The following is a 26306-nucleotide window of genomic DNA, read 5'->3' as shown; positions in this document are numbered from 1 at the left end:
AACGTAAAGTACCCCGATCCACTGATTCCATAAACTATCCAATCAAGAGCGGGAGCATCAGAGCTTTCTTCTTGAGACAATCTCGCGTGCCGTCGCGTCCTTCTCCTCGCGTCCTTGATTCTCGCTAATTTCATCTCACCACACTGGAAGCAGCAGCAATCGAAACGGGTAGCACTCTGAATTGGCTATTCGACGTCCTGGTATTGAAAATCTCTGCCCTACGTCCTGTCTTTTGTGTCTCTGTATTAGCTTCCATCTCGCTATTCGGGTTGAAGCCCGCGGCAAACTGGCCGACCATATTGACCTTCATCCCCGTCTTCTCACCCTCGTCTCGTGGAGTCGCGGAAAATAGCCTACCGGATGGGGAACCAGCAGAGTATTCAGACCGACGAGGAGAAGGATGCCGCCGATGGCAGTCCGGCGCGCGATCCGTTGCCAGACATCAAAAATAACCAGTCCTCGCCGCCGCAATCCCCGTCGGCCGATCGTCTTAAAACTCCTGTCTCCGCTAACCAAGAACACTCCCTAAAGTCTGGCAATCGCGGTGTCTCCCCCTTGTCGTCCCCCGCAGCGAGATCGCACGCCCAAAACGATGTCGAGATCCCCGCGTCCCCGGACCATGTGGGAGCGGTCAGTAATTTACCCAGATCCAAGAAGCGAAGATCTGGGAATCGGCCAGTGTTAATACCGCAATCCCCCGAGCATGCCGAGCTCGACATTCCGGCTTCTGCAGTTGATCCCCATGCGACCCAAGGCACGCCGCTAGGCACGAACGAACCCTTGGCAATTGACGATGCTCGCTCGGCCCATGAGGAACAACCGGGGGGAAAGGGGAAGAAGAAGAAGGGAAAGAAGACGGCCCGAAGGTCCCGGAAGAAGGCTAGACACGAGGCAGCGATTAAATCTGAAGACCCTCCTACTCCGCCCCTCAACGAATCCCACTCTACCCCTCCTACCGACCTCGTCATCTCGCCTGTGGATGGAGACCCGCCTTCCGGAGAGTCCTCGCGCAAGAGAAGAAGGACTAGCATTTCAGAACGGCGTAATAGGCTTGGGTCAGATGACAATCTCGAAACATCCGCCATCGTCTTGGATTCACAAGGTGTCGATGATGAACCCAGCACAGCTCTAGGGAAGAACCGGAAGGCGTCTGGCTCTAGCAAGCACAGCAAGAAACGCAAACACGTCCATGGGGAAGACAGTGCTGCCGATAGTATAACTTCCTTCAGCGGCCTTGCCGAGAGTCTATATGCTAGTCGTAAAAAGAAGAGGCTTTCCGCCGCTCGCACGGCTGATTCTATCGGTGATGGCACCACTCAGATTCGAGGGCACTCTCCGAGCTCGACCCACCAAGAACCGGCCCCGCTACATGCTTCCGCACCCAGCTTAAATGAGGGTGACGACGGTATAGACTGGGTCCAAGCCACCTACCCCAACGTTGTTTCCGGCGATGAGATGGATATTGACCTGCCCCCACAGGTAGGGCATTTTTCTGAAGACGATGACAGGCCACCTGTGAAGCAAAATCGTGCCGATCTCGACACTTCTTCCATGAGAAGCGACTCACTGCTTGAAGTTGGGCAGGTCGACACCCAGAATCAACCGGTTGTAGACGGGGACGAAGACGGGGACGAAGACGCAGGCGAAGAGGGGGACGAAGTTAGGGACGAGGAGAAGAACGAAGAGAGGGGTGAAGAAAGGGATGAAGAAGAGGGCAATTCGAGGGAAGAAGGGAGTGGCGAAGTGAGTGAAGAAGAGAGTGGTGCACGAGGAGGCGAGGCGGGGGAGAGAGAGAATGAGGAACCGATGGGAGAAGTGATGGAAGAAGGGAGGGAAGAAGAGGTAGGTGAAGAAGAGGTAGGTGAAGAAGACGAAGGGAGAAACGAAGGGGCCAGCGTAGGGGAAGCAAGTGAAGAAGAGAACGATGCCCAGAGGAGTGAAGAGCTGGACGAAGAGCTAGACGAAGAGGGGGGCAAAGTGGTGGAGGAAGAGGGGGGAGAAGAGGGGGGGGGAGAGAGGGGAGAAGAGAGGGGAGAAGAGAGGGATGAAGAGAGGGATGAAGAGAGGGGAGAAGAGAGGGGAGAAGAGAGGGGAGAAGAGAGGGACGAAGAGAGGGACGAAGAGGGGGATCAAGATGACGAAGAGGGGGGGAGGGAGAGGGACGAAGAGAGGGATGAAGAGAGGGATGAAGAGAGGGATGAAGAGAGGGACGAAGATGACGAAGATGCCGAAGACGCCGAGGTCGGCGGTGGAGGGTACGATGCTATTGAGAGTGCCCACGAAAACGAAGAAGACGTCGAGGGTACTTCTAGCAGTCAGCCAAGTGGTTCCGTATTCGAGCCCGCATCCCTTAGTGCCGACCCCACAGATGACCAAGCTCCCGCGGATGGCACAGAGTCACTAAGCAGTCCGGAGGACGATCAGAACAAAGACAGCACCATCCGGCCCAGACGCCGCTCAACGAAAAAGCGCGTAGCGAAACGAGATTTCTACAGTCGCCAAGAAGAAAACGACATCACATATGAGCTCACTCCAACCCTCACCGACGCTGTTGGTGATGTTACCGCCGGCAGGCCGCCAAAGCCGGCTGGAACAGAAAGACGGCGTGGAATCTCTAGGACTGCTGCCTCGTCATCGGAGCGAAAGGCAACCCACGAGAAGTCGCGAAAAGTGGTGAAGGGTCAGTTCAGCCAGGCGGAACTGAATCGGATGAGCGAGGCGGTCGAGAAATGGCGAAAAGATCATGGCCTGACACAATATAACATGAATGCGATGATCCACGGCTCCCCAAAGACTCTTGTGGAGTTTTGGGACCACATCGTAGAGACTTGTCCCAACCGTCGGCGGCAGAAGGTAATCGACGTTTGCCGACGAGAATTCCATAATTTTGTTGGCAGAGGCGCCTGGACACCGGAACAACATGACGAGCTCAGACGCATGTGGGAACTCCATGGCAACAAATTTTCCCGGATTGGCAAGCTTATTAATCGCGATCCTCATGATGTACGGGATCGGGTCCGAAATTATGTCGTTTGCGGCGATAACCGTCGCTCGAACCCGTGGAGCGAAGCAGAGGAGGCAGAGTTTGACTCGATTACTAGTGATGCCCTACGCGAGATTCGAAGACGACGCGCCCGGGAAGCCATCGAACTTGAGGGCCCAGATGACGATTACATTGACTGGCAATTGGTCAGTGAACAGATGGGTCGGACTCGTAGCCGTCTTCAGTGCATACAGAAATGGAAGGCCATAGCGAAACGCCGAGACGCCGTTCTGAACGGTCCCAACAAAGGAATCACATTGACCACCAGGCAACTCATCCGTAAAGCTCGCATCGAGGCGACCGCAACGTCACATCAAGATCGGCACCGCATCATCGAGGCTATTCGAGCCTGTGAGACCAAATCCAACGACCGGATCCCGTGGCCGAAGATCGAGACAAAGATGTTGGCCAACCGATGGTCGAGACTTACTCTTATGCTTGTTTGGTACCGCCTCAAATTGTCTGTCCCTGACTCTGATACGATGCCGGTTCCCGAGATCATCGACAAATTGACGGCCGCATATGGCGAAAATGGCGAGCTGGACTTCCCGGACGAAGAGGACTTGGATCTTGACGCAGAAATCCTCGAAATAGGGCCCAATATAAAGCAAAATTCCGAGCCCAATCTCGTAACGAAGACCCAACGCCGTATTTCCAAAGCCAATGAAGACGATGATAGCGCGTCTGACAAAGATGATATCGAAAGCGTAGTCGACTCCGAAGTCGGCGGGGATGACGATGATAACGGCAACATCGATAGCCCAGTGATGGGATTTACGGTAGATCGCGACGCTGCCAGTAGTGTTGACCTAGGCTTTGATGCACAAAGCCGGAATCCGAGTCCCCGATCCCCAATAGGTGGTATTTCAGAGGGCGCGGCCGCCGACGCGGCGGCGAACACGGACATTGTGAAGGAATCCGATCAGGAATCCGACCGAGACGAAAACAGAGACGACGATGGCTCATTGAGCAGCGATACCAATGCAAGCAGAGTTGAGAGCATCCCCGCTCACTGATGGCACCAGTCCTCGGTTCGCACCAAGCTCGGTACTACCACGATAAGCGCCCAGCTGCTTAGCCTCGTGGCACTGCTTGCGTTTACAAAAGGACAGGCTTAGCTTTAGGCAACTGCAGCATCCTTGATGAAGGGGCTACGATATCCGAACACGAAGAAGTGGAAAAGGGGGACGCGGAAGCAGGTAATTTGCACTACAATGCCCACTAATGCCGTGTTCATCTGTTCGTTTTACAACATGTTCTAGTTATCGGCGTCGTGCCGACTAGACCTGCTCTCCTCGAACCCGAGAAATTGAAGATAGGACACGGCATTGGTATCAATATATAACAGATCCTATTTGCGTCATTACTTAATTACTTGATGCTTACTCCCCGGATTAACGATGAAACCAGCCTGTCCATTCATAGCAGAAGGGCGATTCACGCACGAAAGGACTCTAGAAACTGCAGTTCTCAAGGCCCGGAGGCGGGCTCATAGGCAATGCTACCATAGAAGGAATATCCTCTGAAATAACCGGGATTGCTAGTTGAATCCCCATAAATGCCCATGAACCAAAGCAAGATCTGGTGGCCTAATGTGCGCCCTTGTTCGGATTCTTATTGTTGTGGGCAGCTATACCGTCGATTAAGGTAACTCTCATGTTGGATATCTTTACTCTCGTGGCAAACACGTTGAGATCTTGAATTGATGCCTATCCCCGCCATAACGTAGTGAAATCAACCAAGCCGAGACGGGCGTGAATAAGTAGTCATACCGAGCAAATTGGTTGCTTACAGACATCGCACAAGCACGTTTCTTGGGCGAAATAAACAACGCCGTATCCGCAGCACGCGAGTTTCGCGTCAGGGTCCGGGAACGGTATTAAGCAGCACGAGACTGTGCTTTCTCAGTGGAGTAGAGGATCTATACAACGAAGGGACACCGATGGATCTCCCGAGAGAGACGGAGGATGGAGGAATGCGACGACAGCGGCCGTGGAGATAGGTTTAGCATTGACGGCCACATCGAGGATGTTGTCGGGTTGGTACCAAGACCAATGCAGGCTTGCGATGCTCTGTCCCTCTAACTCATCTTGCGCAGTTATCAACAACTCAATCCCCACCTATTCGGTTCCCGCCTACGAAAAATTTGTGAAAAACTTTATTGATAAAGCCTTAGTTGATTGTCCTATTGTGCCGAGACTGAGGCTCGTTTCCCAAGCGGATACCTACCGATTCAACACAGTAAGGTACATTAGGTGGCTACCTTAGTTAGCTATTACTTCAAGTAAAATATATTACAGGAGAAAGATCAGTTATCTAAACTCAAGTCACAACTGCATCTCGCTCCGCGTGGCAGCAAGTTATAATATCACTAAAAGGGCATACGCACAAGTCGAGTTCCGGCTAATTTCGTAGATACCGCTTGTACTCTTCATAGCCAGCCCGATTACTTATTCCGGTCATGGAGATCTGCCGACAGCTTTATGTACGGATCTTGAGTCGCGGCGTAGATATCTCCCGAGTAATAGATGAGTCTCCGCCAGTCACGGGTCTTCCAGATAAATAATAGATTAAATAAGCTGTGACGCCCCTACGTGGAATAATACCAGAAGCATTATATCCATCTATTATTTATATCAAATAAGATGTGTCAGGCCGCCGTTTATCCCTACGATCAAATTTCTCTCACAGCATCCCTCTCGAGTGTAGGTGCGCCTTCAGTATTATTACCGGTGGTGCTTCAACCCAGCCTTGCCATCGCGACTATCGTGACCATGAGGTTCCAAAACTCGCTATCTGCACTGGCAGTTTTATCTACCGCATTCTGGGGTATCACCAATGCACACAGCTATATTTACGTACGTCAGCATAAGTTACGTTTTCATAGTCCTCCCGGCATGCCCGTATCCGTCGTTATAACAAGGGGATATGCTTAGAATGGGTTTAATTTAACTAATAATTCTATAGGGGGTCTTTTAGGTCCTTATCTTCTTCTAAGTTCTACGTTCCCTTTTCGTCCTAATATAACCCGGAAGTACCTTTATACTTATATACCTTTATACCTAAATACCGTAGCTATCCGAAGCTTATTTAGGACTTACCTTAGTAGGTCGCCGAAGTAACGGCCTTAATACCTAATATTATTTTCCTAACCTTTATAGCCTGATTTATTAACGTAGGGTTCCATTCCCGTATAATATTATTTCCTTTTTTCGGAGGAGTTCGTTCCTAAGCGTAGTACCTAGGCCCGATAGTTAATAGGTTTATTAGGGTTTTATAGATAGAATAACTTAACGGCTTCTTTCGTTCCTTCGGTAGTAAAGTACTTCTACGGTTCTTACGTTTAATAGCGCTTAGTTAGTTAGTTTTATTACTTTATTAGGTACCTAATAACTTCTCCGGTTCTTACGGAATCTAATACCTTATTTACCTCGTAGTCTTCTGCCTCGATCGGAATTACTTTCCGTAGGACCTAGTTAAGGTTAAGTAATTCCTAATTACTAGCGCGGTAAGGTTTAATAAGGAATACGTAGAAGGTATTATAAATACGCTAGCCTTTCGGAAGTATTAGAGTTACGGCGGTAGGGGAAACGACCTTTTAAATCTTAAAGAAACCGAGCATTTTCTTATTTATTTTTTTTATAAGGCGTTTGGTTTTAATGTTACGGGTATTTAATATAATAAGCTATCCGATTTTTAGAGGGAATTCTTTTTTTCGGTATTTATTTACTTATTTTTTTATCCGCTACCGTACTTTTTCTAAATACTACTTAGCTTCGTTATATATCCGAATTATTTAATAAGTATAGAGGTTACTTCTTAGATTCTTAGGGGTACCTAAAGGAGGATTATATATTATTAAGTATTACTTATAGTTAGCGTAAAAAAGTAATATATCCGTAGCTATTAAAGCGGTATTATTATAAGTAAATTTAGTAATAAGTAATAAGCTTTCCTAGTCGCTTATTTCGTAATTTACGAAAGCGCGTAAGTATACTTTTAAGATTTGGTTAAGTTTTTTCGTTTATTTATCCGTTTAAAGGTAAAAGGCGGTACTTATTCTAGGCTTAACGCCGAGGAGCTTTAAGACGCCCTTTTATATATAGGAGGTAAATCGCGAGTCTCGGTCGGAAATAATATTTAAGGGGATCTTATATAGCCGCTAATAATTACGTATAAAGATAGGTATTAAGTCTTCGGCTTTTTTACCGTCTTTTTTTAGCGGGATAAAGTACGCTATCTTAGTAAAGGGATTTATAATAACCTAGATAGAATCGTAACCGTTAAATATTAATAAGTCCGTAATGAAATCTATCGCGATCGTTTATTATAATCGATAATATAATTCTATAAGCTATAATAATCCGAACGGGATATATCGGGATACCTTATTTTATTAGTACTCGTAATACCTTTTAACGAATTCCCTAACTATTACTTCTAGGTTAGGTTATTAAAAGTTACGAGCGATAAGTTCTATGGTTTTATTTATGCCTATATATTCCGCTACTTTAATATCGTATTCCGATTTAACTACTTCCTATTATAAGTCCTTAGGTATCTAGAAACGGTTTCGCCGATAAAGAAGGCCTTCTTAGAGCTTTATTTCCTTACCGAGTAATTTAACTAGCTAGGCTTAGTATTCCGGGTCTTATATAGCTACCGTTTTAACTTATTTAACGAACTTTAGGGTTTAAGCGGGTATTAGGATACTATTTAGTCGTACGTTAGAAAGTATTACCGTAGGTAAGCCTAAATTTTTTAAAAAATGCTTTTCCTATAGAACCGTCGCTATCGGCTAGTCCTTAGCTCTTCCTTTTTTAAGGCGATATTATAGTAGTTTAAATAAAATATCGGCCTTTTTATTTTACTTCCTTAAGCGATAATATATTATAAAGTAATACGAGGAGAATTATTAGGCCTAGCGGGTTTAGCGTCGATTTAGTACTTTTGCCGTAATAAAGTACGTTAGGTTCTAATAATCGGAATATACTTCTATTTAATACTAAGTACCTTCGAAATAATATCGCTATTTCTCGAATGCGTCGACGATTATTAATAGTTCCTTATTATATATCTTATAATTTATTTCCGCTAGGATAAGTCGTCGTAAGAAAAAGGCTATTAGTTTTAGTCTCCTTTTATTATCCTTTTATAAGAAGACCGCGGAAATAACGAAATCTAAGGCGTCGGCTTCGATAATTAAAACTTAGTTAGGATCGAAATATATAAATACCGAGGCCTTTATAAAGGTTTCTTTTAATTCCTAAAAGGCCTTCTTTATTTCGATTTCCTATTTCTATAGCTTACGGTTTCCCTTATTAGCGCTAGTAATTAGTCTAGCTATACCCGAGAAATTACGTATAAATTTACGGTAAAAGTTAGCGAACCTAATAAAGCTTTATAAGTCTTTAAGTATAGCTAGGATACGTTAGTTAAGGATGGCTTTTACTTTATCTTTAGATATAGTAATACCCCTAGGGCTTATATTATATCCTAAGAATTTAACTTCTTATATTCGCTAGGTATATTTCTTTAGGGCTATCGTTAAATGGTTTTTTATAAGCCGTTTTAAGACTTCTTTAATTAATTCATTATATTCCTATAACGTATTAATATAAATTAAGATATTATCTAAGTAGGCGATAACCCCGGCGTCTAGGAGGTCGCGGAAGATATAGTTTATTATGGCTTAGAAAGTAGCGGGGGCGTTAATTAATTCCATAGGTATAATTATATATTCGTATAGCCCGTAGCGCGTTTTAAAGGCGGTTTTTTATTTATCGCCTTCCTTAATCCGTACTATATAGAACCCCGATTTTAAATTAATCTTAATAAACTACCGCGCCGTTTAAAATAGGTTTTATAATTCGTTAATTAACGGAATCGGATATCGGACGGGTATTATAATTTTATTTAGCCCCCGGTAGTCCGCTACCGGTCTTAAGGCGCCCGGGTCCTTTTTTTCTATAAATATTATGGATACGCCGTAAGGGGCCTTAGATTTTCGGATTCTTCCTATAGTTATTATTTCGTCGAGTTAGGGTTTTAAGGCGTTTAATTATCGTTCGCTTATAATATATAAGGGTTCTTACGGGGGAGTAATTCCTAGTCGGAGTTTAATAGCGTGGTCCTATAATTACTAATTAGGGAACCGTTATCCGGCTTCTTTGGTTATAATAGGAACGAAGTCGCGAAATTATTCCGGTACTTAAGCTAGAGCCTTTACTTCTCGTACCGTTCCTACGCGAGCTAGCCGTAAGCGATAACTCTAGTACCGTAGCGAGTTAAAGTATAGCCGTTCGTTTATAAATAATCCTTAAGGGAGGTATTCCTTTATTTATTACTAAGGTAAGATAATATCGACCTCTTTATTTAATTTACTAACTTCTTAAGCGATACGGTAGATATATTCGTAATTACGGAGCTTTATTTTATTTATATATTAGAGTCCTCCTAACGAGATTTCCGAGCCGTCGAATCTTATTAAGGTTTTAGCTTTAAAGCGTTAGTTAATAAAAAGGCGTAATTATTCGACTTTAACGGCGTTAATTAAGGGTACCTTATTACTAGTATTTAAGAAGACTCGTAAGAGGTATTCTTTTTCCTAATATTTTATTTATATCGTATAAATAAGCCGTTTACTTAACCTTAATTCGTTTAGGTTACGCTAAAGGACTCGTAATTTCTTCGCTATTAGTACCGCTTCCGTTACTTCTAGCGTTCCGGGCCGTTTAATAGCCGTAATCTTTACGTTATTTTTATCGCCTCTTTCTCCCGTTAACGTTTACGGGGGGGCATTTAAAAATCCCGTTCTTTATCGGAATCGGATAGCTTTATAATACGGGGAAGAATTTCCTCTTAACGTATAATAATATCGATCCTAGTCCTTTTATTAGGTAATAGCTCGGGTTCTTCCTTTCCTCTTTTTTCCGATAAGACTTTCTTAGGTAGCGCCGGTAAATCCCGTCCTTTTAAATCCTTTTTTATAAAGTAAGCTAGAGTTTAATAATTATTTCTTCCGTATCTTTAATAAGCCTTTTTATCCTTTTTTCGCTAGTCGATAGCGGCTTAGTTAATCCTAATTAAAGCTTCCTTATTACCTACTTATCGTAAGTTCTTAATCGGTACGGGTTTCTTATTATCCTTTCCTTTACGTTCGTTTACCGGTTAGCTTAAGCGGAAGCGAGTTTCTTTTACGGGTTACCGCTATTATTAATCCGCTTTCGTATGCTTTTTTTACGAAGCGGACCCTCCTTTTCCCGAAATCCTTAGGTTAGTTATTATGTTTTCGTAAATTTAACCGGCTTTTTTAATTACTCTAAAGAAGGCTTTATCGCTTTCGGGGATACTACCTAATCGTAAATAAACTAGCTTAATTATTTTATCGGATAAGATACGGACGATATAATTCTAAAAGGTAGTTCCGGATTATTAGACGATATCGTTAAGGTTTATAAGCTCGGTAAGGTATTAAGAGATATCTCCTTAATACTTTAATTCTTATATCTTTTTAAAGTTACGATATCGTTCGGCGGGGTTTTTAAACCGTTCTTAAAATACTTAGGAATATCCCGCCTAAGTATCGACGATTATTAACCTTTTTACTTAAGTTAGCCGTTATTAATATTAGAGCTAAGCCTTTTCGGTAAGTATCGATCCTACTTAGTTAATTCTTTAAACGTTCCGGGTAAAGCTTTTTTTATAAGTTTCGAGGTAGGATTTAACCTTAATTTATTATAGTCGGAATTTAACTAAGTCCTTACCGTTATAAACCGTAGGCTTAATAAGGTATATTAAATTAATCGTTATCGTAATACTTCGTCGATTATTCATAGCTTTAATTTAAGCCTTAATTATACGTTCCTCGGCCGGATCGAAAGGCTTTTACGGTTCTTTAGGGGCGCCGGACGGGCGCCGCGGTTTCTACGGGTCCCCGGATTTTAAGTTATCCGAGCCGTCGGAATTCCCGGGGTCTCCTAAGGTATTCCGCGGGGTCCGTAGCGGTTACGGTAATTCTTACCCGGCTCTCCTTAATATAAAGGCGCCTACCGCGGCGTTTTAAAAACGGATTCTTACGCGCGCGGCGATACGTTTAACCGCGGCGTCTTAAAATACGCCGTCGGAAATAATCTCCCTTATTTTAACCTCGCTATTAATATATCTTCCGGTAAACGCTATCGTAATACGGACGCCCGGCGCGGGAATAGGTATTCTTATTCTCTAACTAACTCTTACGATAATAGACTTAATATTCGTTAGCTTATTACTTAATCGTCGTTATTAATATTCCTTAATTAAATTAACCGCGTAAGCCTTAAGGTCGTTTTTAATTAGCTAGGTTTTTTCTTTTATAGCCCCGGGAATAAGGTATTCTTTACTAAGGATTTTATTAATTTATTTATCCTTTTACGTAGCTTAAAAGCTAACGTCCGTTACTAACTTATTATATTCCTCGCGTAGCTAGGTTAAGGCTCGTTAGTTTTATAGCGCGGCGTTTCGAAGTTAATTTATTACGGCCGTTCGTATCTTATCCTACCGGGTAAACTTAGTTACGGTTTCCTATACGTTCTAAGCGAAGTAAGTACTTTACTTTACGACTTATTTCTAGAATTCGTAGATCTATATCTTCGTAATTCGGATGCCTATAGCTTATATTACCGTAGCGGTTTAATAAAACTATCGTAATTATTCGTATTATTTCTTTAGGATCGTATTTTATCGGTATTTTACGTCGACTTAGTTAGTTAATATTACTAGGCTTTAATATACCTACCTTATTTACTTATATAAATTTACGATTTATTACGAAGGATTACGTATAACTACTCCTAAGTTTACGATTTCCGGAGTATTCGTTATAATTACCTTATATTCTTAGGGTTAATATACGACGAGGGATTTATTAATTAGTTCGGGGGTTAACTCCGGCTAAGGCGTTAAAGTAATTCGTTCGGCGTCCTTTACTTTTAATTCCGCTATAGCGGCCTTTAATTTATTAATCGTAGCTACTATCTAAGTTACCTCCGCTATAAAGATCGGCGCCGCTCCCGAAGTAACTAATCGCGGGAATAGGAAAGCTTACGGTTTTAATTCTTTAGTAAAGGATCGAGGTTAATCCGGTAGTAATAATACCGGGGTAGCGGCTTTAGCGTATAACGCCGGCTTAAGCGTAAGCTTTTCTTATTATTAACTTATAATAAAGTTATAAAGGTAAGAGTAATATAAAATTATTTATAATAAGGAGATATACTTAGAATAGGTTTAATTTAATTAATAATTCTATAGGGGGTCTTTTAGGTTCTTATCTTCTTTTAAGTTTTACGTTTCTTTTTCGTTCTAATATAACCCGGAAGTACCTTTATACTTATATACCTTTATACCTAAATACCGTAGCTATCCGAAGCTTATCTAGGACTTACCTTAATAGGTCGCCGAGGTAACGGCCTTAATGCCCGATATTATCCTCCTAACCTTTATGGCCTGATTTATTAGCGTAGGGTTCCATCCCCGTGTGATAGTCGTAGACTCACGCCACCCCTCCTCTCTGTAGGCAAAAGCGAGAAAGGGGTAGACAGTAACATTCTAACCGTGTCGCAACACAGTCTGTTTACGTTAATGGCGTTGACTCGGGCACGTTTTCCGGGATTCGCACGCCCGCGTATAACGGGCCGCCCCCACGCGGTTACGCCAATAGTCCCGTCAAGGATCTCGAGAGCATCGATATGCGATGCAATGTCCTAGGGGACCACCAAGTGCCACACACGATCCAGGTGAGACCCGGCGATAATGTAACGAGTGAGTCCGAATCCCTGAATTGAACCTGTCTCCCCCACGTGGCAACCCCCTTTTCACCCTCGCCACACATTACAGTCCTCCGTTTCCCCTTTCCTGTCGCCTCGTCCACTTCACAGCTCGTATGGAGGCTAAACTTGGACACATCGGTGTAGTGGAATGGCACCACGACGAGCGTACGGCTAAGGACGATATTATCGCGTCGAGCCACCACGGCCCCGCGATCGTGTACCTGAGCCCGGACCCGCCGGGCGAGAATACCTTCGTCAAGATCTGGGAAGAGGGCAAATTCGCGCAAGGTGAGGGCCCCCGCGCGCCCGGCAAGTGGGCCACGACGGCCGATATTGCCGCCAACGGAGGCAGGATGAACGTGAGGATCCCGAAAGGGCTTAAGGCCGGCTTGTGAGCTCTTCTTCTTTCTTGTATTCTGCCTGACTCCCTTTTCACTCCCAGCCTCGTAGTCTCGTCATTCTAACGCGCCGCAGCTATCTTATCCGGGCCGAGATGATCGGCCTTCACGAGGCGGAAGTTAGCTACCAGAAGAATCCCATCCGCGGGGCCCAGTTCTACCCCAACTGCGTCCAGATCGAGGTCAAGGGTGATGGCGACATCGAGCTGCCCGCGGGTGTTAGCTTCCCAGGGGCCTACAAATGGGACGACCCAGGTATTCTGTACGATGTATGTATTCACCACCCCCACCCCCCTTTTCCCTCTATGTAGGTCACCAGCTAATCGTATATGTCCTAGCTATACTGCTCCACAAAAGCCACCACGACAGCGCCGTGCACGACTACTTACCAGATCCCGGGCCCGACGGTGTGGTCGGGGGCCTGGCCGGAGACGCCGTCTGTTGAGCTCGGCGCGATGACGGGGGTCACAAAGGCCACGAGCTGGAACACGTGGATCGTGAAGTCGGTGGTGACGTCGTCGAACTCGGCGGGCGTCCTGGCCACGTCAACCTACCAGGCTCATTGGTCGACCACATACCAGACACCCAGCCCTACCGTGCAGGGTTGAGACGGCCACGCGCCGTAAGCTGGGAAATTGCTCGCCCGCCGGGACGGCCTTCGCGTGAAATAGAGATGCGAAATCGGAGATTCCGAGCTGACAGTAATTGATTCAATATAGCCTCTATGCGCTTTAGACCAACGGAAGATGGCAGATATAGTAGGTAAAGTGTTAAATTCTATATTCAGGTTTGTAGCTGACATTAAGTTGTTGGGATGATGGTGCGTACGGCTGGAGGATCTTATCTTATGCATGGACAGGGGTCTCTTAGACGGTGAAACGTCTAGATCCCCAGGTGACATGACCAATTGAGAATTTCAATGCATTAATTTCGTCAATTATCTTTACGTCGAAATGTAGGCTTGAAAATGTAAGGATAGCTAAAGACAGATGTCCAGCTCATTTATCAATCTTTGATTTGCATTCTCTCTCTTCGAATAGCCCGTGCACGCGTAACTGAGTTGCACAGAGCGGGTATTAGAGTGTTCCACGACAACGCGGGAATAGACTACCTTGTCCCCGACATCACGGCCCGCGGCTTAGCGAGCTGCTTCAGACTTTTGTATACCCAAACAACTATCCACAAACCAGCCTCGTCTCTTCATAGTTCACATTCTTGTCTCTGGTATTATGTTAGTGATACGGCTGTTGGTGGGAGATAAAGTCTTGAGACACCTACCCGCCAATGCCTGCCACATAAACCTTGAATCAGGATAGAAATCGTTTGCCAGTGGGCTCGGTTTTGAGCTCGGTTTCGAGTCTGTTTCTTTGTCCTTGAGCTTTGCCTTGATCTTGCTCTTCACCTTGTCCACCAGACCGGGAAGTGAGCTACCTCGATTTTGACTTGAAGAACTGGCATCGGAAGGTGGTTTGCGGACTGCGAGAGGGCGAGTAAGTATTGGCTAAGTATTGGGGGCGCTTAGAAATTAATTTGGGACTACTAACAAGTATAGTCTTTGGCCAAACTATCTGTATTTGGGTTTGCGGCGCCAACCAGTGTCTTGTCGGAAGTAGTGGAAGACCGGCCTGGTCGTTCAGTAGGATTCGACGCCGAAGAAACTTCCATGATGCCGTGATCGGAGTAACAGAGTTATGAGAAGGTATCAGAAAATGGCCCAGTGGTAAAGTCACCCAGAGGACTTATATGGAGCTGAGGATGGTAAATTTTAGGCAAAAGCACCGTATGGGCAGGTTCGAGGTCGTCAGTTCGGCAATTTGGTCGCAGTTGAGCTATACACATTCTTTGGGGAGGAGAGACGGCTTGGTTTTTGTAGGTGGCCATAATATAGCCCACTCATTACAATATTGGGATTTAATAGTTCTCAACCTATGTCGGCCTTGTTGAGTCTGTCGTCGCTGATGGCGGCCGCAATTCGGCTTCGGCTTAGATAGCTAACGGCAAGCCGAAGGGGGACTTGGACGATGTGCACATTGTACAAAGAGCCAATAGGAATATTAAGGTGATTAAACGGTAGGAATCGGTGACCCCTGCCCGATTACTAATTCGAATCTGAAGCCGACATCAATCTGAGCCGAGATTAACCTAATCCAAGTTGGGTCGGCGGTGACTCACCTAGCCGAGTTCTCACTAACCGTAAACTGCCCGCCTTGCTCGACACCTAGTCTTCGTGACGACACGTTGTGGCATAATGGATCTCGACGCGGGCAACAGGTCCGTGTGATTAGTTGATGAGATAATCCCCCGCACCTATTACGCATTGAATGTCCTATCCACGCCAGCTCGGGTCCTAAGAACCAGGCGCGGCGGGTAATCCTAGGACGGGAGGAAGCTCGGAGACACCTAAGCTGACTTAGGCTGTCGTGAGATTATCTTACGAGTTTTCTTTTGACGCGATAGCTCTTCGTCAACTGGCTGCTAGCGCTAATATCTAGATTTGGCCATATGGCTCTTACCTGTAGACTTACCGAGTAAGAATGTTGGTTACTCAACGTTTGGTGTCGAGAGTCTCGTCTCTGCTATCCAGGATAATACTCCCCATAAGTAAATATTTCTTTGTTATGTACAAAATGGTAGTATGGCATAAAAGGGAGGATATTATGGCCATATCGGGGTTACCCCACAAGGCCCCTCGGCTTCGGCTCGAAATTGCGCTAGCACAGACGCCTTGTTTCGGTCGGCTTGTTGGCGGCGGTCACAATTGTGGAAATAGTCCGTTGCTCACAGCTCGTTACCGGCTCGACATATCTACAAAGCTCATTCGCCGAGGGATAAGATTGTTTGACTCCCGATAGTGGCCTCGGATCCTCTTGAAGACGGGATCAGGAGTCCCGGTTTGGTGTCTCTGTCGGGCAAGACAGCGGAAGCCGTGTCGCTTTGTCGTAGGACTCCTATGGACTCCGATGGAGAATGCTAGCAACGCCCTCATTCTCCGCCGACCTAACGGCCGGCTTCAAGCCTGTGAGGTGAGCGCTCTTGGCAGCTTCACTCAACGACCGCCTACTAACAAGCCTCTGTAAGCCTTGTCGCAAACGCAAACTAGCCTGCGATCATACGCGTCCCGTTTGCAGCCGGTGTCGGAAGAGGAAGCAAGGCGAATCATGCGTGTACGTCGTCCTTCCGAGTAGTTCCAAGCCGTCAGGACCTAGACGTTCACTGCCGTCCCCAGCGTCCCCTGGCCAGCATTCGCCTCCTCGGAATGGAACGATACGGCCACTTCAGGTCGGCCCCACGATAGGACCCGAGGTGCAGGTTCCGACCGGCCGCCCTGGTTATCTGGGCTTCACTAGCTACTGCACTGTTATCGAAGAGACCGAGAACAGTCTCTCGCGCGTCCAAGGGCCGGGAAGCGTCACCCTGCATTGCGGGAGCGCTGCTCAATCACCGCCTGATGAGCCGGTGGAGATCATGTCGCCTAGGATACGCGATATGTGTCTCATCGTACTGCACAACGTGCCCGACGCAGGCAGGGAGTGCACCTTATCACTTTACAATGGTTCCGACTCCTGGTTTCTTCCAGTTGCCCAACGGCTCTATCATTCTCTTTACGACACCTTTGGGCACTATTTCGTCCCGGACCGCTCGGTGTCGAAATTGGAAGAACTGGCCCGGCTGCTGTGCGTTAATACTACTCGTCCCTTCTCCGACGACGAGTCCGACCCTGAGCGATGGGTTTCCCAGTTCTCGGGAAGAAATATGCGGTGGGAGGCCTTGGGAATCCTGTCGATATTTATGGATTTCGCTCCCACGCCAGACCCCGGGAGCGTGTGGAAGGGCAGTGGTTCTGCCGGATTCGATCGGGCCTCTCGTACGACGAGTGGGAGCTTGCATCTATGCCATGAGTTATGCAAGGAATTCTCTGCTGCTAATTCTCTCGTGCTCTGTTTGAGCCTAAGATGTACTGTCGTGGATTCGAGGATTTTTGGCGATGCTGGTACGTTCATTCCGGTCAAAGCCTCACGCCCACCCCCCTCGCGGCGCGGCTCGGCGCGTCATAACTAAGAACGCAACCTTGGTAGATATATCCGTATGGAGGGGGAGCGCAGAGAGAATTTCTCTCTTGACTTTCCTCGGATTCCACGCCGTCGCCGAAACGGACCGAAACCAGGCGTGTATGTCGTCCGAGATCAAAAAACGGCTGTTTTATAGTATATATGCCGTAGCCATGGTCGTCGTAGCGTTTACTGGTCGGCCGCCACTCCTCAGCGGCCGCTTTACTTCCACGCCGCTCCCCCTCGACATAAGCGATGACGATTTATTCTCCAAAGACAACTTCGCCAAAGCTGTCAAACAGCTCGATGATCGGGGTTGGAATACCGATGGGAGGATGCACAAAGCTACGCAAATTCGCGCTCGTGGGTTAATTGCGGCGATTTCTGAGGAGGTGTTGGAGATCGCTCTGAGCCACAAATCGACCGCATCGATCCAAACGCTCTTGTAGGAAAATCTGCCGTTACAAGCCTTTCGTTTCGGTAGCGTGGCTATATATCTAACATGGTGGTGTAGGGACTTGAGAGCCCGGCAATTGCGAATGAAATCCGAGTTTCCTCACTGTTTACACTATAACCCCAAGGACCTCGAGAACCCCAAAGTCCCTGTCGAGACGCTCGGGCCGAGAATTTTCATTCAGCTTGAACATCTACAAAACTTATTCTTTATCGAGAGACTTCTGCTTCGGTACGGTCACGAAGACAACGGGGATTTGCTCTCAGTCAGCTTCGATATGGTTTCCCTGGCATTGAGTTACTGGACTCACTTAGACCGGCTTGCCCCATACCGCATCGATTGCGAGTGGCTCGTACGTTCCCAAGCGCCATTCGCATCTTGATATCCATTTTCTAACGATAAATCCCGTAAGGTCATGGCCTACGCTGTTCCCGCTGGCGGGATTCTGTGTCTGGAGTTGCTGAAGCCCACTCTTCACGTCAGAACCCACATTGACCCTATAATCACTCGATCGGCCATCATCCAGAAGCTCAGCCTCCTGATCGGGTACCTCGACTGGCTTGGCCCGTCAGGTCCGAACGGGAATCCCTGCAGCGATGCGAAGTCGGTCATTGAACGTGTTCTTAACCACACGTTAAATGCAACGTCGAGTATCTACGACACGTCAGCAGCGTTCGAGTGGGACTCCTCGACACAGCTTGATTTCAATTTTGACCTTCTCGATACTTTTGACTGGAACAGGCCAGACGTCCTGTCAAGTCAGCAATCGAATTAAGGGACACACAAATCATGGTGTTCACGCTAACGATGGCATACGCGAAGTCTTTCTTTAGCAAATCTGCTTGAGTTGTTGCAACGTTTTCTATTACGCGACGATGCAGCCCTGGACAATAACCAAGGAGTCCCCTGGCATCGGCAGATGGTCGCGACGTCCACTTAATGGTGAGAGCGTTGGTGCAGATCCGTCCACCCACTGGGTACGCCGTAATACGCAGTCCACGGCCAGCTGTCCAGCCTCCAGAAAGCGACGGGACACATGGCGGGCCCGGGCCCCATCCTACCGGCAACTCGCCTTACCCAGCTACTAACGACATCCTGCAGGATGCGTTGAAGCAAGGCTTGAACACGCGCTACCTCGTCGGGTGGTATATGCTTATCGGCGGGTTGGTCGCATTCCCAAAGCTTCATCAGCACTAGAAAACACCAAGTGCGAGAATTGAGGCGGCGTTCCTCTGCGAGTATGATGGTGGACTTGTGACACAAGCCCATGACGATAGAGATGAGTTCCCGAGCATCTTCTAGCCTTTTCACATACTGCCATGGAAACTGGCGGATCTGCACTATGCAGATGACAGACGGGTCACCACGTATCCGGAAGACCTTGTGCTGGGACGTGACGTAAGCGCCTTGGCCATCGGCGCGCATCCGATATCGAACGCCGTACTCGCTTCCCAGGTGGAGGTACAGGTCCCAGCCCGATTGCGGCTCATGCTCTATGGTCGCTTTCGATCGTAGAACCGCAGCGCATTGCTCAGGAGTGAGCGGGGGACTAGACGGCGGGTCAAGGACCGTGACGAGGATGCAGAAGCCGCCGACGATGAGGTCTTCTTCTCCCATCTGCCTCAGATCCGGCAGGGATTCGGCTGGCAGAGTCGGCGAACGGTGCCTCGCCCTGATCGACTCTATTGAGTCGGCTAGGTCTGCGAAGAAGCACCTTCTCGCCTTCCTGTCGGGGGCATCTCTGAAATACTGCCGCAAGGAAAATGACGGTATGCGTAAGCACTGACGCAAAGTTGGCATTTTGGCCAGCGACGAAGCTCGAGACGGCTGACACTCGTCGGTCACCGATTCCGAGACAACGTGGTATCGCAAGGCCCCCAAGGAAGGGGGCTTTACCGTACGGGGTGACAGGATAAATACTCCTTTATGTCGGACGGCCTATACGCTGCTGAGTGTGCCGGTGAGGACATAGGCAGTGTATTGAGGCATGTTGAGGTCGGTTACTCGCAGACAATATATATCTGAAACCATTTAACCACTCTCGCTCCAGAGGCCACAAAGGACCAGGCACTGACACTACTCGAAACAAGGAGATTGTTATCTCTGCCCGAGTCCTCCACACGATGCCTACCTCACCCATCTCTGCCTATGGCTACATGCAGGGCACTCATTCCCTTATCTGCGCTTACGGCAACTCTCCATGCTATTCAATCTTTCCACTCTTCGACTCAGTGAACCCGGGGGAGAACATAGTGTTCTGTTGCAGGCAAGGAATTCCACCTTGTGGATTTCTATTAACGTCTTCAACATGCCTAGGTATACTCTACTCGGGTATTTTTCGGGTGGACTGTCTTCTCCTATCACCAATGACTGTCAGTACGCCGGCGTATTCTGCGCGGTGATACCGGCTAGACACCACGACACGGCTACTAACGTCGAGGACATTTCCTTCGTGGAAGAAGCCGTCAGTGGTTGTGCTGGTCCCACACACGTGGCGATCCCTTGATGAAATGCATCGTATCGCAATCTTCCAGGGCAGCCGGCAAGACCTCCCTCAGGCATGCGATCTCTGCCCGGAATTTTAGAAATCTAGAGTGAACATAGAGAAGCGCTCGTATCGCTAATCCTCGTTTCTGTTGACGATAATCTCGCTTTGGCGGGGTCGACGATGAGCCAGGGTGGGAGGACTTCTTGGCTACATCACAAGTGCCGACTTCACGGGCGCTAGGATAGGGGCCAAGACGGCATATAAGAGGTACCTTCGTAACGCTGAAGCGGTTCTTGGGCATCCGCTGGCGGTGAGAACTAGCGTTCCTCTTTTACTATGTGCATGTTTCCCCCATTTCTACGATCATTCCGAGATGAATAGAAATGGCATAAAACTCCCACCTACGGAGGTACCTACCTGTAGGTTCTGCGTGAGTCCTACACATGGGAAGCCGGACACCTGTTGGACGGGTGCTGCGGAAACCGATTTCAGCTGGCAAGCATGGACTGTTGTGGAATTTTCCGTGGGTGGGATTTTAGACACCTACCTGATTTCTCTCTCTCCATCGTCCGTTCACCATCCATCCTTTCTCGTTCTATAGAATCGGGGGCCGGGCACACACGCGCGCGCACCTGTACGCAACGAAGCACAGCAAGGGGGAGCCGCATGCGTAACCATCCCAGATGGGAACCGATTCCGTTTCGATTTCACACCGTCGTCTGCCCCCAGCGCCGCTGGCAACCTTCCTCATCCTGCCTGACTCTGCCGGCCGGTCCGCAGGAGCCAGCCGGTGGGTAGACCGCAAACTATCCTGAAAGCACCCCTGATGGCCCCTGAGATATGTATCTTCCATGCTTGAGATCGGTCCAGAATCACCTCGTGCTTATCGCCTCTGTTCTGTCTTCCTGCTCGTCGTATCGGATCCTGGCCCCGGCCTTTTTCTCCGACCTGCTGATCCCACATCCCCCCTACTTCGTGTCACTCCACCGGCTCGTATCTGCGCCGATGTCTACCATGGCGCAGAGGTAGCACAGACGGACACATTCCGAGGAAAGTTGCCTGCCTAGCGTATAGCTATAGGCATATATTTATCTTCTTTCGCGACCCGCCGTCTCCGGGCTACCGTATTTCCTTACCTCGCGCCCCCCGGTGACGAGGTGGAACCAGGACGCTCCCTCGATTCGGGGAAAGATTACCAGATGTAACGGCGGGGAAGGTCACTGGGCGCGAGGTGAAGCCCTGCTTGCGGCCTGGCTGCAGCTTGCATGATGCGGTGGGATAGGAATTGGATGCACCCGGCTGCCAGGAAGGGAAGGTTAACTGATCGCTATCCCATGGCGACGACCGTGCGAGCTCGTTGGCGGCCCGGCAAATCCCAAGACATGTTTCTCCCCGTTATTATCTCGCTCAGGAATGTCTTGATTAATTAGGTGCTATCGCTTAACCAGGGACTCGGTGATAACAAGGCACATGATATATATATTACCCTCCCTTGCCCTGCGACTCTCTGCCTCATTGTTGTAGGGCGTTTTACATTCGCTACAATGCATCGGTACGGCATCCGCTTCGGTTCCATTGCCCTGGTTGTCGCGTCGGTCGTCCTGGGGAGCAACGCTGCCGACTTCGACCCCCTCCCTTATATCGACCAACTGATTGGGAGCCGGAATGGAGGGAATATTTTCCCAGGCGCCACGCTTCCCTATGGAATGGCGAAAGCTGTTGCCGATACGACGAGCGGGAGTAACCAGGGCGGTTTCACGCTCGACGGCGCTCCTGTCTCCGGGTTCTCGGCACTGCACGACTCGGGCACCGGGGGCTCCCCGTCTCTGGGGAACTTTCCGCTATTCCCTTACGCGAGCTGCCCCGATGATGATATCAATCGATGCGATTTCCCTAAACGGACCCGTTCCCGACAAGGGCGTTTTGATGAGAGTAATGTTGCGGCGCGCCCCGGATACTTTTCGATCACGCTCGATACTGGAGTCCGCGCCGAGATGACAACGGCTCAACACACCGCCCTCTTTCGGTTTACGTTCCCAGCGTCAGCCCCTGGTGGAAATGCTTCACATCCGCTCATTCTTCAGGACTTGACAGATTTGTCTGACTCGCGCCAAGACAACGGCACCGTTTCCGTTGATTCGGAAACCGGGCGGATCACGGGGAACGCTCGCTTCCAATCCAGTTTCAGCCAGGGAAGATATGTCGCCTATTTTTGCACAGACTTTTCTGGTCGTAAAATACTTGATAACGGTATCTTCGCGAATAGTAGAGCCAGTGCGGACGTCAAGGATCTTACCATCTCTCGATCAATCAACGGGTACCCTCTCCCTGGCGGCGCCTTCGTCCGGTTTGAGTCTGAGGATACGCCGGTGCTGGCGCGAGTCGGCCTGAGCTTCCTGAGCTCCGAACAAGCCTGTTCCAACGCCGAATCTGAAATCCCTGATTTCAACTTTGACGGCGTTGAGAAGGCCGCCACAGATGCCTGGAGGCAGAAGCTCAGTCCCATTACGGTTTCTACGGTCGGAGTAGACGAGAAGTACCTCACGAACTTCTACAGTGGTATATATAGGACGATGGTCAACCCTCAAAACTACACCGGAGAGAACCCTCTCTGGGATAATGGCGAGCCATACTTTGACTCCTTTTATTGGTACGAAACGTGTCACTCCAAGAAGAAATTCGCCCCCTTGCTGACAAGCCTACAGTCTATGGGACAGTTTCAGGTCCCAAATCCCGTTCCTGACAATCACGGACCCAGGCCCGGTGGCGGAGATGATTCGTTCCTTGATCGACACATATAATTATGAGGGCTGGCTTCCAGACTGTCGCATGACGTTTTCCAAAGGCTACACGCAGGTGAGAAGTCTCCGAACGGCGTCCGTAAGGGTGTCCTAGACTGACGCATAACTCTCAGGGCGGTTCAAACGCCGATGTGGTGCTTGCCGACGCGTTTTTGAAAGGCATCACTGATGGCATTGATGTGAGAAAACCCCAATGTGAACACATTCTGGCAACCTCCCGGCTGACTTGTACATAGTGGGATGTCGGCTATCAAGCAGTTGTGAAAGACGCCGAAGTAGAGCCGTTTGACTGGTCAAGCAATGGGCGCGGTGGTCTCGACAGCTGGAAGGCTCTCGGATACATCCCTGTCCAAGACTTCGATTATAAAGGGTTTGGCACCATGACAAGAAGTATTTCTCGTACACTGGAGTACAGCTACAACGATTTCACCATCGCTCAGATGGCCCGGAAGAGGGCAAACGCCGGCGACGAAGAGAAATACCTCCGTTCCAGCGAGAACTGGAAAAATATATTCAAGGCAGACCAGACTTCGAAGTTCGCTACAGGCGTCGATACCGGTTTTGTTGGGTTCTTCCAGCCGAAGCACTTGAATAGCACTTGGCACTTTCAAGATCCCCTGGCCTGCAGCAATATCGACAATGCCGGTTCAATTTGTTCACTTCAGAACACCGCTTCCGAAACCTTTGAGAGTAGCATCTGGGAGTACGGCTTCTTCGTGCCACACAATCAAGGGGACCTGGTCACCTTGTACGGTGGTCCGGCGGAATTCGTTCGCCGTCTAGATTTCCTACATGATAGCAACATCACATATATTGGCAATGAGCCTGCTTTCCTTACCGTCTTTCAGTACCACTATGCCGGCCGGCCTGCCTTGTCCGCTCGCCGCGCACATTTCTACATCCCTCGGTACTTTGACACGACGCCCGAGGGCTTGCCTGGCAACGACGACAGCGGTGCGATGGGTTCCTTCGTGGCGTTCTCGATGATGGGGCTGTTCCCGAACCCGGGACAAGATGTTTACCTGATCACGCCGCCGTTCTTCGAGAGTGTGAACATCACCAGTCCGCTGACGGGCAAGACGGCGACGATCCGCAACGTCAACTTCGACCCGGCGTACGAAGCCATCTACATCCAGAGCGCTACGCTCGACGGCGAGCCCTATACGCGTAGCTGGATCGACCACAGCTTTTTTACCGACGGCCAGGAGCTCGTCCTCACGCTCGGCCGTAACGAGAGCGCCTGGGGCACAGCCGTGGCCGACCTGCCGCCGAGCCTCGGCGAATATGTCGGCTTCAACGGGACACTCGCCGCGAGGGCTAGGAGGGCGCCGTCGCCGCCGAACGTCGCGCCGAGGTACGCGCCGAGTTTCGGAAGAGCTAGCTTCGGACTCAATTAATATTCCGTACGATAGCTTGTGAATCATCCTCACCTAGGGCCGCCTACCTTTATCACGGTATTGGTCTTAGTCTTAGCGGTAGCGGTAGCAGCAGCAGCAGCAGCAGGTGTTGTAATCAAGAGTATCGATACGTGACCTACACAGTAGTCGTGGTTCTTCTGGGTGAAAATTTCCCTCAGCTAGCGACAACTCTGCTTCCCGACGACGTGGGTATCTACCCTGGTCCGCCCCCCTCGGCGTCGAACGAGACGGTCGGTATACTTATTTGCTATTGACCAGTACGCCACACCAGGTGCCCTGCTAGCCCGAGAGGCGGGGGAGAACTGCGCCGCACTTCGCAACCTTCCCGTGAGCTCTCGCACTGTGACCCCTACTTTTCGAGACTGCTACGAGAGAAATTGAGGTATAAGGTGTCAAGGAGCTCTCAAGGCGACTAACTGCTGATGCTGGGGCCTTAACCCGGGGTGGTAGTGGTCCCGGGAGCATGGGGATGGGCACCCTCCCCTTTTTCGGTGCGACACAGGTGCGAGAAGCCACGTCCGGCGTGCGTAGTCTCCGTGCCATCCAAGCCCCCCGCACAGACGGGCCGGCATTCGGTGGCGTGGACGTTGTTCACCGGTTGTCGTTGGCGCGGTGGATGGGGAGAAAGGGGGGTGCTGTTCGGGGGTGGGCAGGTTGTTTAAGTGAGGGACGGGTTGGGGAGGAGGAGGGGGGGTGTACCAGGACGGCCTGCATGGGGGAGGGGTGTGTGTGTCCGCGCTTGCGGTGTCCGTGCTCGGAGCCGTGGCGGCGGGGAGGCCCAGACGGATAGCCGGAGCACGTTGTGCCCGCCCCGGTCTCGCCGACACAAGCTGTGAGCCACGGCGGCGGGGGGCTGAGGTCGAAGAGAAGGGCCCTCTGGACGATGAGAGCGGCGTTGATGGAGAGAGGCCGTGAGAGGGGGCGTCGAGCAGTTCACAAAGCCTCCCAGGCTAGGGCGAGGGCGAGTTGATGCCGCGCACTTGTCTATCTCCACTCGAGGCGGGAAAGGCGACGTGTGGTGGAAGAGAGGAGGCCTTGGTGTCACGTTGCCAAATGTGGTAGACTCCCTAAGCCCCTTTACGATGTCACTAACGTCCACTCGTAACTACTCCATTCATGAATCCTCAAACCGCTCCTTGCTTAACATATATGGGTTCATATTCAAACGCCGTTATGATAGCGTTAGATCCCATGGCTCAGTGGGTTGGGGATGGTGAGGATGGCCTTCCGACAATGCCGTTCTGCTCCCGTCCAAATCCCAACCTGTCAAGCCCGGTCTGGTCCGGTAGCCCCTTGGCCGCTGCCAATCATTCTGAAAACCTCTGTTGGTGGATAATCCGGCTTACCATACATTCGCTGACTCTGGTCGGAAATGCGGATCTCAATGCGGCTGCAGATATTGCTGTTCCCCGGATTTAGTTGGTGGGGGGATGAAGCAAGGGTTGTCTGATATTGATGCACTCGATGAAGTATTCGTCTTAATACCCCTACACTATTACTACGTTAGAGTGGTACGTGCATAACTGTGCAATCTCGTCGTCTCTAACTTGCAAACGTAGGCATAGCATGGCCGCCACTAGGAATCCTCACGCTCAGCAAGCAGAAGATTAACAGCCAAGATACAAACAGTGCCGTCCCGCTGCCGTACTAACTACCTAATACCTACCCACGTAAACACGAGTGCGTAAGTTATGTCTTACGAGAACCAAATCCATAACTACGTTTGATCATATCTCGCGAGTGTTGAGCGGTTGGGAAGTTGAGAATCGCCCAGAACCGAGACAACAAAAGGCCAACAACAGCTGCGCCAATAATTGTCTCAATCCCTTCGACACGCATCCGATTCACG

The 26306-nt window shown here is 49.0% G+C and overlaps 7 protein-coding genes across 7 annotated transcripts; 5 read left to right on the top strand and 2 right to left on the bottom strand.

Annotated features, from left to right (window-relative positions):
- Positions 1–113: 113 nt before the first annotated feature.
- Positions 114–1997, top strand: GGS23DRAFT_565222 (uncharacterized protein). Its single transcript, XM_051516197.1, has 2 exons — positions 114–1405; positions 1480–1997. Exons 1-2 carry the CDS (start codon positions 361–363, stop codon positions 1494–1496), a joined length of 1062 nt encoding a protein of 353 aa, XP_051372466.1. The 5' UTR covers positions 114–360; the 3' UTR covers positions 1497–1997.
- A 166-nt stretch (positions 1998–2163) lies between these two features.
- GGS23DRAFT_565220 (uncharacterized protein) lies at positions 2164–4743 on the top strand. The gene has a single exon (XM_051516196.1). It carries the CDS (start codon positions 2710–2712, stop codon positions 4057–4059), a length of 1350 nt encoding a protein of 449 aa, XP_051372465.1. The 5' UTR covers positions 2164–2709; the 3' UTR covers positions 4060–4743.
- A 6941-nt stretch (positions 4744–11684) lies between these two features.
- On the top strand, positions 11685–13855 carry GGS23DRAFT_604762 (glycosyl hydrolase family 61-domain-containing protein; the record flags this gene model as incomplete). Its single annotated transcript, XM_051519651.1, has 5 exons — positions 11685–11705; positions 12649–12841; positions 12994–13240; positions 13324–13516; positions 13586–13855. 5 exons carry the CDS (start codon positions 11685–11687, stop codon positions 13853–13855), a joined length of 924 nt encoding a protein of 307 aa, XP_051372464.1.
- Positions 13856–14454: 599 nt separating this feature from the next.
- Positions 14455–14912, bottom strand: GGS23DRAFT_596258 (uncharacterized protein; the record flags this gene model as incomplete). The annotated part of the gene is made up of 3 exons (XM_051518455.1): positions 14455–14468; positions 14526–14723; positions 14792–14912. The coding sequence occupies 3 exons, from the start codon at positions 14910–14912 to the stop codon at positions 14455–14457; spliced, it is 333 nt and encodes a 110-aa protein (XP_051372463.1).
- A 1295-nt stretch (positions 14913–16207) lies between these two features.
- GGS23DRAFT_604761 (uncharacterized protein) lies at positions 16208–18525 on the top strand (the record flags this gene model as incomplete). The annotated part of the gene is made up of 5 exons (XM_051519650.1): positions 16208–16270; positions 16326–17238; positions 17324–17741; positions 17811–18102; positions 18163–18525. 5 exons carry the CDS (start codon positions 16208–16210, stop codon positions 18523–18525), a joined length of 2049 nt encoding a protein of 682 aa, XP_051372462.1.
- GGS23DRAFT_512849 (uncharacterized protein) lies at positions 18279–19712 on the bottom strand. Its single transcript, XM_051514571.1, has one exon. The coding sequence runs from the start codon at positions 19548–19550 to the stop codon at positions 18687–18689; it is 864 nt and encodes a 287-aa protein (XP_051372461.1). The 5' UTR covers positions 19551–19712; the 3' UTR covers positions 18279–18686.
- Positions 19713–21409: 1697 nt separating this feature from the next.
- GGS23DRAFT_512699 (glycoside hydrolase family 92 protein) lies at positions 21410–24807 on the top strand. The gene is made up of 4 exons (XM_051514570.1): positions 21410–22888; positions 22944–23094; positions 23153–23218; positions 23276–24807. The coding sequence occupies exons 1-4, from the start codon at positions 21783–21785 to the stop codon at positions 24434–24436; spliced, it is 2484 nt and encodes an 827-aa protein (XP_051372460.1). The 5' UTR covers positions 21410–21782; the 3' UTR covers positions 24437–24807.
- Positions 24808–26306: the final 1499 nt, after the last annotated feature.

Source organism: Durotheca rogersii (genome assembly GCF_024521655.1).
Source record: "Durotheca rogersii strain YMJ 92031201 chromosome Unknown GGS23scaffold_8, whole genome shotgun sequence".
NCBI classification, from domain to species: Eukaryota; Fungi; Ascomycota; class Sordariomycetes; order Xylariales; family Xylariaceae; genus Durotheca; species Durotheca rogersii.
This window is presented reverse-complemented; position numbering and strand designations above follow the sequence as displayed.

What these genes read in the sequence shown, in the direction of transcription:
- GGS23DRAFT_512699 (XM_051514570.1), top strand. Translation starts at nt 21,783, where the DNA reads ATGCATCGGTACGGCATCCGCTTCGGTTCCATTGCCCTGGTTGTCGCG. An exon ending in TTTCCAAAGGCTACACGCAG is followed by an intron (nt 23,095 to 23,152) that starts GTGAGAAGTCTC and finishes CATAACTCTCAG; the next exon opens with GGCGGTTCAAACGCCGATGT. An exon ending in GCATCACTGATGGCATTGAT is followed by an intron (nt 23,219 to 23,275) that starts GTGAGAAAACCC and finishes ACTTGTACATAG; the next exon opens with TGGGATGTCGGCTATCAAGC.
- GGS23DRAFT_565222 (XM_051516197.1), top strand. Translation starts at nt 361, where the DNA reads ATGGGGAACCAGCAGAGTATTCAGACCGACGAGGAGAAGGATGCCGCC.
- GGS23DRAFT_565220 (XM_051516196.1), top strand. Translation starts at nt 2,710, where the DNA reads ATGAGCGAGGCGGTCGAGAAATGGCGAAAAGATCATGGCCTGACACAA.
- GGS23DRAFT_512849 (XM_051514571.1), bottom strand. Translation starts at nt 19,550, where the DNA reads ATGCCAACTTTGCGTCAGTGCTTACGCATACCGTCATTTTCCTTGCGG.